At 49.0% G+C, this 12,926-nt stretch overlaps 1 protein-coding gene across 2 annotated transcripts in view; it reads right to left on the reverse strand.

The window, feature by feature from the left end:
- DPYSL3 (dihydropyrimidinase like 3) overlaps positions 1–12,926 on the reverse strand; it is a 113,953-nt gene that overhangs the window by 5,541 nt on the left and 95,486 nt on the right. For both annotated transcript variants that reach the window (XM_045493022.1, XM_045493030.1), the window contains exons 8-12: positions 10,554–10,674; positions 6,548–6,704; positions 5,726–5,867; positions 3,600–3,770; positions 2,183–2,362 (exon numbers count right to left, since the gene is read on the reverse strand). In XM_045493022.1, the coding sequence (XP_045348978.1) occupies positions 2,183–2,362; positions 3,600–3,770; positions 5,726–5,867; positions 6,548–6,704; positions 10,554–10,674 (771 nt within the window). The remainder of the gene's footprint in view (positions 1–2,182; positions 2,363–3,599; positions 3,771–5,725; positions 5,868–6,547; positions 6,705–10,553; positions 10,675–12,926) is intronic.

Consider the following 12,926-nt stretch of genomic DNA (forward strand, 5'->3'; position numbering starts at 1 on the left):
AGGAGAAGGCTGCGAGGTGCAGAGGACCGGTGTGGAAGGCAGCGTTCCCAGCAGAGGAAGCAGGTGGGGGGAAAGGTTAGGGACGGAAGGACCACCTGCACACCAGAGCAGAGGGAGCAGGGAGGGCAGCAGTTTGGGACAAGGTCGTAAGTGCTGGTAGATGTGAGATCCTGTGGGAGCCCCCCCTACACGCTCCTTAGCACAGAGCAGAGGTGCCAAACCTCGAAGTGAGTATCCTGTGGTCTGACCCACGGGCCTCTGGCTGTGGCTGTGAACCCGACCTGGAACTGAGCAGCCAGCCAGCAACACCAGCTGTGGGTGTGTGCTGTGCTAGGCCTGCTGCCAGGAGCTGGGGGGAAGGGTCACACAACACCTTTCCCCTCCCCCAGCCGGCTCACGGTCTATGGGACACACACTGCCTCCACCCATGTCCTCCCACTGGCTGCCAGAGGAGCCCAACAGTGAGGGGCGGGCTCTAGCACAGAGCCTTCCCTGCCCCTGTTCACAACCCCAGTGCAGGCACAGGGGCAAAGCTCTTCACGTTTGCAGGTGCTGATGATTCGGGTGGGGCCGTCTCTATTTCCGTGTTCCCTGAAAAGCCTCCAGACCATCAACATTTCTTTGGGTGCAGAATCTAAGTCTCATTAATGGAAATCAAGAGATGATGTACATGGGAGGTTGGGTTTCATTCTGTTCTCTATCAGGCCAAACCTGGAGTGTGGAATTTTACTCCATCCCATGTAACTTTAAACGATCGCTAATAAAGAGGTAAGAACGGTGGAGGGATTTAAAACGTGGTCATGAAGTAAATAGTGGCTACAGGGAGGCTACAGGGATATTGAGACTACACGACAGAGGAGTCGGGAAACACACACATGCCCTAAAAGATGTGCACCTCGTTCTGTGCGCGTGCCGGGAGCGGAACGGAAGGAGCTGGTCGACCTTAGGGAGGGAGACTTCCGGCCGGCAGGAAGAAGCTGGTCCTCACGGACAGGGCTGGTAGCTGCCTCTGGTGGGGAGGCTGGAAGCCTCCCCGGGAAGCTGGGTGACCAGTTGGTGGGATCACTGGGGGGTCTGGGAGAGGGATGGGGTGCTTGCATATGGAATTTCCGTGAGCCTCTCTCTAATGGCCACTGTGGTGTGTGCCCAAACTCCTGCCTCCAGCCCCCAACCTCACCATCATGACTCCTTCTGACCCATCCCATGTGCACGCATGACCGTGTGTCTTCTAACAGACAAGGTTGGAACCAGGGCTAAAATTCCACCCCATCCCAAGGCTGATTTGACCCTGCTCTGTGGAGCCCAAACCTTACTGGAAGGTGACCTTGTGACTGGAGTGGGGGTAGCGGGGGCTGAAAAAAAAACAGGGTTCTGGGCCTCACCCCTATATCAACTGGAGCTGATTGGTTTGTAAAGTGTAGGTGGGTAGGTAGATAAGTAGGTAGATACATACAGAAGAAATAGGCGTCTGCATATCTGTTTTTCTACCTGTCTATGAAACCAGGGACACACACAAGGTTTTATGTGAACCATACAACTAGATAAAAGAGTTACAAACATTTGGCCTCTAGAGCAACAATGGAAGAGATGGGACCGGGAGGGGTGGGTGTGGGCTGCTAATTCGTACTGTAAGCCTTAGTTATTTTCTAAAACTATTTAACATTGGGGCTTCTGGTTGGCTCAGTCGGTTAACTGTCCAACTCTTGGTTTTGGCTCAGGTCATGATCTCATGGTTCATGGGATCAAGCCCCACATTGGGCTCTGGGCTGACAATACAGAACCTCCTTAGGACTCCCTTTCTCTCTCTGCCCCTCCTGTGCTTGTGCATGCATGCTCTCTCTCAAAATAAATAAACTTTTATAAAAAAAAACCCTAAAAATATACATATAAACATTATTTTCAATTATTATAATTTCAAATTATTTTAATGAAAAGTACTATAAACGTGGAGGAAAGTCATTTGAAAAAAAGGTTTCTTGGGCCAAAAAAAGCTTTGGAAACCCTCAAAGATGTATAGTACCTTACATCTGTGCAGTTGTCCCTTGGGAAGAGGCCACTGCTGTGAATTTCCTTGGGAAGGTCTACAGCACACAGAGCCCTCCTAATCTCCTGGGTACCATCCCCGTGCCTGAATGGGGCAAAGCCCCTTCCCCCACCCCCAGGCTCCACCAGCTGTTCTCACCTTCCTCCGAGCTTTAATACGCTTGTAGACGTAGTCCGAGAAAGGGCTGCAGGGGATGAAGCGGCCGGCCCCTTGGGTCACGTGCAGGTTGCCGTCTTCCAGCATGATCTTGCCCTGGCAGATGACCACCAGAGGAGCCCCACGCAGCTCCAGCCCTTCAAAGATGTTATACTCTGCAGCCTAGAGACGGGGGTGAGGGGCAAAGCCACGGTTGTGGGCACAGGATGGGGCGGAGAGGTACGTGGTTTTCCTGTGCTTGGGACCCTGCCTTTGGCATCACTATGGCCAAAGCACCAGGGAAGCCAGGAAAAGCTTACAACGCCATCTGTGAGCTCTTCATGGGCACAAGCCACCAGGGGGAGACAGTAGAGACTAGACTTGCCAGCATAGACAAGCATCAGTCTTTGGTAAGGCCCTCATGCAGAAGTACATTTTGTCACTGGCGGTGCTCAAAGAGAAGCTCGGGAACGCTCGGGGATGCTGTGTTTGGCACTCTTGTACGGGGTGGGTGAGTAGGTGGGCTGAATGACCCTTAGGTCTCCACTAGCCCGGAACTGAATAATGTGATGTGACTCAATGTCTAAACAAAGGCCATCCCCTCCCAAGATGCGATTTCTCTCTACTACCTTCATTTATTCAACAAGTGCAAGGCATTACCATAAAGGGTTAAGGACATCGGCTTGGAGTCCAGTTGTGGGGTGTGTGTCCTAACTTCACCATTTACTTGCTGCATAAATTATTTAACTTCTCTGCGCCTCCCTTTCCTTATCTATAAAACGGGGATGGTAACAGTGTCTACCTGTAGAAGACTATTACGGAGATTCCGGGAATTAAAAAAGCACGCTCCACTGCCTGAAACGTAAATGCTTTAAAAATACTAACTCTTTTTACTAACAAGGATTAAGCCCTTTCCCTTAGGTACCGGGCTTTAATTATTACCTCCACATGAAAGTCCTCATGAGGACGGTGTCAGTGCTGTTCAAGTTTTTCTCTGTTCTTTCTCCTTCTAGGTACAGGGGATCGCTGCACTGCCTGCCCTCCTGGGGTGAGGGGAAGCCCAGGACTGGCTGTGGCTGGTGCGGCGTGAGAGGAAGTGATGGGTACCACTTGTCTAAGGAAAGCTTCCAAGCCAGTTCTCCAGGGACCACGACCAGGTCGCCAGCCTCAGCCATCACGGACGCGCGTGTGGAGACGGTGCCTCCCTGTCTGAGTGACCGTGCTGGGAGGGGCCCTCTGCTGACTCAGCCGGGAGAAATAACCTGCTGAGGCGTTACATCCCTGAGAATTGGGAGGGTTGGTCACTGCGGCCCATCCTGGCCCAGGTGGCCGGGGGTACCCCACATCTACATGTCTCTCCCGACCGAGTTCCGTGCACACCTTCTCCGTTCTGCTCCTCTCCCGCCAGCGCGAGCCTTACCGACTGGTGGTTCTTGGCAGAGACGATCTTCACCGCATCTGGATCCCAGATCACCAGGTCACTGTCAGAACCCACAGATATTCTTCCCTTGCGGGGATACAGGTTGAAGATCTTGGCGGCATTTGTGCTTGTCACAGCCACAAACTGGTTTTCGTCCATTTTCCCTGTGGCCTATTGGAATACCAAAAGAAGAAAAGTCAGTGCAGGGCTTCTGAGCTCGGGGCAGGGTGATCACAGACAGGCCCCTGAGAAGATGAGCACAGAAGCCGACCCACAAGCCGAACAGCTGGCTGTGCCTTTCTGGCTGCCAGGCAAAACGGTTAGTTAACACATGGCTACAGGAGGAGGCAGTTAACTGCTCCTGAAGTGTGCGTTTTTTCCTGGATATGTGCATACAGTTACTTCTTTGCCTTCACATTCCAAAAAGAATTACAGGGGCATCTGGGTGGCTCAGTGGGTTAAGTGTCCAACTTCAGCTCAGGTCATGATCTCACGGTTTGTGAGTTCGAGCCCCACATCGGGCTCTGTGCTGACAGCTCAGAGACTGGAAACTGCTTTGGATCCTGTGTCTCCCTCTCTCTGTCCCTCCCCAACTCACTCTCTGTCTCTCACTCTCTGTCTGTCTGTCTCTCTCTCTTAAAAATAAACATTATAAAAGCACAAATGCATTTAAAAGAAAAAGAATTATAAATTTCCCAGTAAAAAGTAATGTGATTATGAGCCTATTTTTTAGATATGTGTTTGTATTTGCATGGTCATAGGATAAATACAGAAGAGCCTCACCCAAATGATAACTATGGTTAGCCGTGGGTTGTGGAATTATTGACTGACTTTTGTTTTCTTTTGTATGTGTGCTTTTCTATGCTTTCCAGGTGCTCTTTAATGAGAGTGTATATGTGGGTAATTAAAATATTATATGTATATACATATACATACACACATATATATTATTTTTAACAATTCCACATAGTACCAAGAGAACTATGCATGTATGTCATAAATACACAACCATGCTTTAAAAAAATCAAAATCTAACTATGTGAGAGAAGAGACAAAAATACTTATGCTTTTCCTCCTCACAAAACAAAAACATTCTGGATACAGTAAAAAGAATTTAGTTTCAAATCTAGCTTTGAGCTTCCTAGGAGTGAAGATGAGGAGAGAAACTTGGTGGCTTACACTGGGTAGATGAATGAGGCATTAGTTTATTTTATTTTATTTTTTTTTAATTTTTTTTTTTTTTTTTTAGCGTTTTATTTATTTTTGAGACAGAGAGAGACAGAGCATGAACAGGGGAGGGTCAGCGAGAGGGAGACACAGAATCTGAAACAGCCTCCAGGCTCTGAGCTGTCAGCACAGAGCCCGACGCGGGGCTCGAACTCACGGACCGCGAGATCATGACCTGAGCCGAAGTCGGCCGCTTAACCGACTGAGCCACCCAGGCGCCTCAATGAGGCATTAGTTTATATGCAATGCATGTAGCTCAGAAATGAGTGGCTTTAGAAATTTTAAAATAAGAGAAGTGGGGCTCCTGGTTGGCTCAGCTGGTAGAGTATGTGACTCTTGATCTTGGCGTTGTGAGTTCAAGCCTCACAATGAGTACAGAGATTACTTAAAAATAAAATCTTAAAAAAAATGAAATAAAAGGAAAAGGAAGTGATCAACTTAATGAGTTAATTATTAATTTTGCTAAAACCTTTGGTCAAGCCTTCATTTGCACAGCTCTTTTGTCAGGCTCTGTTATGTTATTAAGGAAAATAAAACCAGGCCAATGTCAAAAGACACTGGTGGGCAATCACGTGTACAGCCTGGATAACCACACACTCAGTCAAGAGCATCCTTGATGAGCAAGTTGACTTGAGTCTCTTGGACACAGACCCCCTGCTTACCATTTCAAGGGGTTACATCAGATGAAGGATCTGCATGTTTGCTTCCTAGTTCCCAGTCTAGATAAGGAGATCTTGTCAAAATCTCAACATTCATCACTCTAGAAGCAACATTCCTAAACCACCTGAGACACCTGGTTCCAGAAACATCTCAGCAGGCGTGACGGTTCACCTAAAAAGCAGCAACAGCAGGCGGTGCTGATCTGGCCCTGGCCCCCATCCCATGATCTTGATCCTTACCACAGCCTTGTCCCAGATGACAGACATCCGCTCTTCCACACCATTGGTGCCCTCGGGGATGGCTGTGAAGTTGTCCTTCCCAATGGCTTTCTGGGCAGTGCTGAAGGTGCAGTGGGCACTCCCAGAGAGCTGCAGGTCACCGCTGCAAAGGAAAAAAGCTCCATGTAAACCAGAGAGGTGGCTAGAGTCACCACGGGGGACAAGAGTCGAGTGTCCAATGTCAGCATTTGGAAGCCAAGACTTGAGTTTAAAATCCTTTCTGTACCTCTTACCAGCTGTGTGAGTGTAAGTGAGTTTTCTCCCTCCCTGGGGCTCCGACAGCCCATCTGGAAAACGAGGGGGCAGGGTTAGATCATCTCTGTGTAATGAAATAAAAGGGACCCAAACAAATGATGCGACTGGTCCTGTATGTCCTCGGGGGGCACCAGCAAACGAGACTCCCTGTAATTTCGCTTAGGTGCTGTTCAAAGTAGGCAAATGGCCTGACCCTCAGTTGTTTAGCCTGTGAAGCGGAGACGACAGTCCCTCACTCATAGTTATCATAAGGAACCATGAGACTATGTGCGTAGCCTCACACAGTGCTTGGCACATGATATGTGTAAACCGCTATTCCCATTATTAATACGACTACGGTTGGTAATTTATAAAACACGACGGGGAAGAGCCCGCTGTCTGTGCTCAGGACTGCAGGGGAATTCTCCATGTGTTTTCCTCACTGCAGACCCCAGTCTAGCTGATGGATGGGCTGCTCCAGTCCTCATCCCTCCACTAGCCCCATGATGTTTCTACGTGAGACGTGCTGCTTGCCAATCCCACACCAACCTGGCCAGCAAGGAGTTGATGTAGTCGGGAGTGGTCGGGTCAGGGCTCAGAGGCGGGGATGTCACAAATGCAGCTGCCTTAGCCCAGTTCTTGCTCCAGTAATGGGTTCCATCTGTGCCAAGACTGGCAGTGATGGGCTCACCAAAGACCACGTTCCCTGCAAGGGTAGGAAACAGGCGGTGGGTTTGCATAACATATGTGCTGCTCCAGGCCTGGGTCAGGTAATCATAGCCCCTAGCCCTACTCGAGGCTGTGGCTCTGAAAACCGGTAGGCCTGGGTTCAAGTCCATGCGCCCACCTTCTCTAAGCCTCTGCTTTTCTATCTGCTAAACACGAACAATTTTGTATTCCCTAGTTCACAAGAAGCTGTTGGTTATAAGACGCAGCTTTAATTCCCAAACCCTGAGGTAAATTAATATTTGAGGCAAAACAAAAAATGTATACTGATTACGAGATTCATCAACATTTTGGAAATATTAAAATGTGGACTAGATCAGTCTTGGAATGATGCATAAGACTATGTCTACTTCTCAGGCTTCTGAAAATGAAAGGATTTGACACATACAAAGTATCTGGCACACATACTCAGATGCTCAGTGAAAGCGATTTCCTTATGCTACTGATATTCCTTCCCATGGTAGGGGCCTAAACCCCCAACGTGCCTGCATCACTGGGAACTGCTAGATCATGCTTGTTGCAAGGAAATGCTTTGGTTCCACAAGGTCAAGTCCACTCCCTTGGATAACAGGCTCTCATGATCTTTCCATCATGCCTCTTACTCCGTAACCTAAAGCAAGGAGTGATCTGCTCAAGGACACCCGATAAAACCTGAGACACATCAAAGATGGGGCTCGCTCCTTAGACTCTGTGTCTGGAATTTGGGGCTTGTTCGCCCAAAACAAGCAGTGGGGAGGAGGGATACTGGGAAATAAACTGATCTGAGCTGACCTTCTTAAAGAAGAAGGGATAAAGAGACAGAAGGTAAATGCTGTCTCATAGAAGGTTGGTTAGTACCAAGTTTCTCTGTGCCAGAATCTTGGGCAAAAAGTGGTCCATAAAGCCCTGGACTTCACCAGCTTCAGTCCTCCATCTCCCACATTCAAGTTCCTCACAATGTCAAAGTTTAGGAAGGCTCTATAGCCAAAATTATAAGTAGGTCTTGCCTTCCTTCAACTCCAATCTATTTGTTTCGGTTCCCTGGAATTTTTTATTGAAAGAATTCTAAATATGCTTCTGGTGTCATTACAAGAGTCAAGATTGATTTGTGATGCCTGCCATGGGCAAAAGAAGGAAGCAATGACAATGATTCATCTATGAACGGCCCTGCTCTTTGGGATGGCTGGAAAAAGCAGCCACACAAGACTAATGAGAATTTTAAGGGCTCTCTAAAACTATTTACCCAACTAAAGCATCCAGAACCACAAAGAAAGAAAGAAAGAAAGAAAAAGTCAAGACAAGCCCTCAGGTACTATTAAGAGAAAAACAATCTTTAAAGTAGAAGAACTCTCCCTTTGGACTATCTTTAGATGGAAGAGTAGAAGAAAAATTGTAATTATAGTTGGGTTTGAACACGAGCTCTCCCAACTGGGAGATCCTGACACACTGTGCTTCAATAAGAAAAATGGGGATAATAATTTTTCAATCTGAAAAATGGGGATGATAAAGGCTATTTATTTCTCAGGGTTCTTTGACAATTCTACAGAATACTAGACCTGAAGTATTTACGTCAGTGCAGGGCATACGGCTGGTCCTCATTTAACTGTGGATTCCTAATATTAATTCTGAGCAACCATACAGAGCTACTTAAGAGAACACTGGTGCCTGGGGGGACCTGGGTGGCTCACTCAGTTAAGCATCTGACTCTTGATTTCAGCTCAGGACATGATCTCATGGTTCGTGAGTTCGAGCCCCCCATGGGGTTCTGGGATGACAGTGCGGACCCTGCTTGGGATTCTCTCTCTCTGCCCCTCCCCTGCTTGTGCTGTCTCTCTCTCTCTCTCTCTCTCTCTCTCTCTCTCTCACATAAATAAACTTAAAAAAAAAAAGAAGAAGACGACTTGGTAACTGAATACACTGGGACTTGGGCTCAGGAGGGAAGAGTGAACCCCACTACACTCTCTTCCTGCTCTTGTACTCTCGACTCCTTCCCCGAGGTCCTGGGATGTTTACTGGCTTCCACATCAGGAGTCAAGGTTTCAACATGGGAACAAGGCCACCCTGCTACCTGGGAGACACAGCTGTACAAGCTCTTTGTGCGAGACCACTATGAGCCAGAAGGCCGAGGGTGAGGAATCTTTCTCCATGGGTTTAAAATAAGACCCAGCACATAGCTGAAACACCCTGTCCTCGAGACCCTCGGGCAATCCTGAGAATAGCTCCGAGGGAAGATGTAGCCAGGAGCCAAAGGCCTGAGAGAGGGAGTGTGGTAGAGGGAGGGAGTCTTGGAGAAATGGTAGAGGTGTTCCCCATGCACTTCGCTTTTTCTTCCTTTTTTTTTTTTTTTTTTTTCCCCTTTCTCCAAGAATGGGTAAGGAAGATTGGGCTGCCTTCCTGGTTCTCGCCCAGTGACTCACACCCAGTGGAGCAACCACACCATGTCACGTTGAGACATTTAAAAGCAGGGAAAGAAAAACAGCAGGCTTACTGTGAGCAGGGTATGGCAGGAGATGCCCCAGAATGTGCTAGCAACAAAGACTGTCTAGACAAGTAGGAAGAATCCCCCCCCACCCCGCCCCAGAAGAAAAGGGTGCCCTTTTCCGGAAAGGCAGACGACTGAACACTCAGCCGTCAGAGTCGGTGGGACTATTTTTAGCCACCCCAGCCACTTACATGCAGAATTTGGTAGATGAGCCCCCCCAGACTGGCTCTCCCTTACAGTGGTAATGATCATACACAGGGGCCTAGTAAATCTTCTCTCCCAACCAAACACAGGGCCCTACACCTGCAGGCTCTCAACCACACTCTGTTCTCAAGTGAGCCCATTAGTGTGTCACTGGAGACCAGAACAAAGGCATAAAAGAAAGCTCTGAAGTGACAGTAAACTTCTGCTTAGCACCAGATGAGCAAATGAAGCCCAAGTTAACAGCAATGGAGGAAAGCAGCCCAAGTCAGAAGGAGGTGGGGACAAAGCCCTGGGGCATGAAGGGCATAGAAGCCCTGGGGCGTGAATGGCCACTAGGTGTGCTTTAGAGACCCACTCAGCCCCTTTCCCAAAATGACCTGTGCTAATCTGTATGGCTCAGGTGGTGGGACCCTGCCCCTGCACTCTGCTCTCAACCCTGGACAATCAATCACACCATCCCCAGAGCAGATACTGATTCAGGAACGGGCCGATGACCCAAGCCAAGGCAATCACAGTTCTCCTGGGCACTCTGGCTTGAGCTATTGGAAAAAATAGACTCTACTTCCTCATTATGCACCCCCTGTCAAGTGTGGAGGACAACAGGTGCCTCTTAACATTTATTCTTGTCACTGTTCACACTAAATAAAAAGCCAACAGAGAGGAAAGCAGAGGCAAGAGAGAAGGAACAGTGATAGAGCCCCGAATCACTGTTTAAACCCCTTGATCCAGCTATGCCTGAAACACTCCCAACCAATAATTTACTTTTGTTCGTTTAAGTCCATTTGAGTTGGATCTTTTACTTCTGCCCCCAGTATAATCTTGACTAGTCCATTTATAAAGCTCAGATAACATGAACTGACAATGAAGGATCAAAGGGAGGAAGAAAGATGCACCAAGTCTCAAAGAAGTGATTGAAGCTGTCCTATCTCGGACAAAGCACTCACCCTTCCTAAGCCTAGTTAACTCATCTGACAAGCAGGAGCAATGCCAGGGGCCTGCCATCCACCCGGGATGCCAAAAAGATCACCTGGGCTAACTCGGAGGAAGGGTTTCCCAGACAGCGCGTCAATGAGCAAAACAGGCACCGTTTGTACAGAACAGCAGGGGAGCTGGGGCGGACGGGAGCCACATGACTGGTTCCGAGCTCTTGGGAACACCAATCACCTTTTTTCCTGGCTTGGGAGATGATGTCAGCCGCACTCTTGCTCATGACCTTTGTGATGTAGAGTGGACAGTTGGTTTGGCTGGCGATGGTGATGGCACGGAACACAGCCTCAGCTTCCAGCTGCAAAAAGAAGTCCCAGGAGTCACGACAAGCATGAGCCTCCCGGAGAGCCACTCCCCTGCCTCCACAAACTGAGCCGGGAGTGCGGCACAGTGCTTGAAAGCCTACAAGATCTGGAGTGAGAGTCCTTGGATCCAAAGCTGGGGCGATTCACTTGGCTTCTCAGAGCCTTGCCCTCACTTCCCTTGGATGGTTCTCTCTCTCCCTGTGATTATCCCAACGTCTGCCTGTGATGGAAGCCTTTGCTCCCCAATCTTCCCAGGCAGATTCTCCGGCAAAACACAATCCCAACACCAATATGTCAGCATTAACCAGTAAAGGCGATTAGACATCAATCCTTTCCTGCAGCAACGGGTGGTCAGCGATGGCAATCCCACAAGGCATTTCTTACACTAGTAATTCCCAGGCTTCTCAGCAGAGACTTCTCTTATTATCTATTTCTTCCATCCCATCCGAAAGTAGAATCTATGTGTTCACATGTGCTAACCAACTCGGCTGAATTTTTTCAGGAAGAAATAATGAGTCTCCCCTTACTTTATCAACAAAGCAGGGTCTTTAGAGCTCAGGCTCACTCAAACAGCCTGGGTTGGAGTTCTGGTTCTGCCAGCTAGAAGCTGGGTGACCTGAGGTACGTTACACAACCTCCCCAAATCTCAGTTTCCAGTCTACCAAGGGGGAAGAGTGACAGGACCTGGCACACAGGGCTGTTGTGATTATGGGTTCATCCTTTAAGGCAACTGCCCCACTCCTGGTCCTCGCAGGCTGGCTACTGGTCTTACTGCCGATCACATCCCTACGGGGGTGAGAGAGCCTGTGTTGCTGCCCAAAGCCCAACTCAGTCCTATTCAGCCCGAAGCAGAGACGCTAGTGTTCTCCCATTCAATCAGCAGCAGCTCCTTTTTGGATGGATATGACATTCTGGTTAGCCTATGCAGCCCATCACTTTTAAAAATACCAAAAATAGCTTGCAGATGCCCGGTGCTTGCATAATGTAAACCAGCCACTGCCCTTGGTGGGTGCGGCTCAGCCGACAGACTCTAAAACTTGGCAGGGCCCTGCTGGCGGCTCCCAAGCTGCCCTTTGTTCCAAAGGGATGAGCCCCTGGAGCCCCTGACCACAGGCGAATGTGGCCACCTCCCTGCATCGCCCAGACTTCTGGAGCAAACCTGGGGTTCAGCTCTCCGCACAGCATCACTGGAGAAGGTGGCCAGGTGTGCTCTGCCTTGAAGAGGGGTAGGTCCCTCCTACGCCCATCCCACCCTCTTTACACCTGTGCTGACCACGCCACTCCCCACGCCCTCGGTCCTGGCACCCCTGATGCCGTGCCCTCATGGCACAGCAGGTTTCCAGGACCTTGACAGCATGACTATCTTTGGAAGGTTACATCACCCTCCAGCTTCACCCAAAAGGGTTTCCAGGATTGTCCAGATCTGCGGCAGAGAGGCTTTTTACTAAAAAGGAGACGGGAACAGGAGTGGGGGGGGGGGGGGGGGGGAAGGGGTGGTTGGAAAAACAAACCAGGGAACAAAAATAGACTTTGCTCAGAAATCCCCTGGCTGCTGCTACAGGAATCAATCTTGCCAGCAAATTGCTACAATGACCAGCATTTAGGAAAAGTTTCACCAAGAGTGCTGATCACCCTGGCCCTACTCACAGCATGTAAACAGCTTTCCAATCCTTCACATGGAAGCAGCCAGTAGCTTAACCTCTCTGAACTTCAGTTTCTTCCACCAGCAACACTACCAACTGCCCAGAGCAGCAGCAAGGACAACTGAGGTAATCAGCACAGTTCCAGGTATAAGCTAGGGCTCCATAGAAAGGACCCATAATACATATTATGAAATAGGTATAAATTATTTTAACTGGGAAATGATATCATTAGACACAGAGGAGTTTCTGGGGTTCTGACAGTGCTCTGCTTCTCCAAGTGGGTGCTGGTTACACAAGTGTATTCGGCTTGTGAAAACCCCTTGTATCTTTATGATTGGGGCACTTTTCTGTATGTGTGTTACATTTTCATTTTATAAAGCCTCTAGAAGAGATGGGCAACAGGGATACTCGGACGTCTGGTTCTGCCTCCTCTTACCTGCTGTAGAGTGTGGGGCTGGGGATAACAAAGCAAGAGGCAGGCTCCCTTCACTCACACAGAGGGCTCTCAACACACCCCAGGTGCCAACCCCAGGCTGGCCTCCCAAAGCCAATATGCTGTCAGCCACACGGGCAGCCAAGTCCCCACTCTGTGTCCTGTGTCA

The sequence above is a fragment of the Leopardus geoffroyi genome, chromosome A1 (assembly GCF_018350155.1).
Source record: "Leopardus geoffroyi isolate Oge1 chromosome A1, O.geoffroyi_Oge1_pat1.0, whole genome shotgun sequence".
Classification (NCBI taxonomy): domain Eukaryota; kingdom Metazoa; phylum Chordata; class Mammalia; order Carnivora; family Felidae; genus Leopardus; species Leopardus geoffroyi.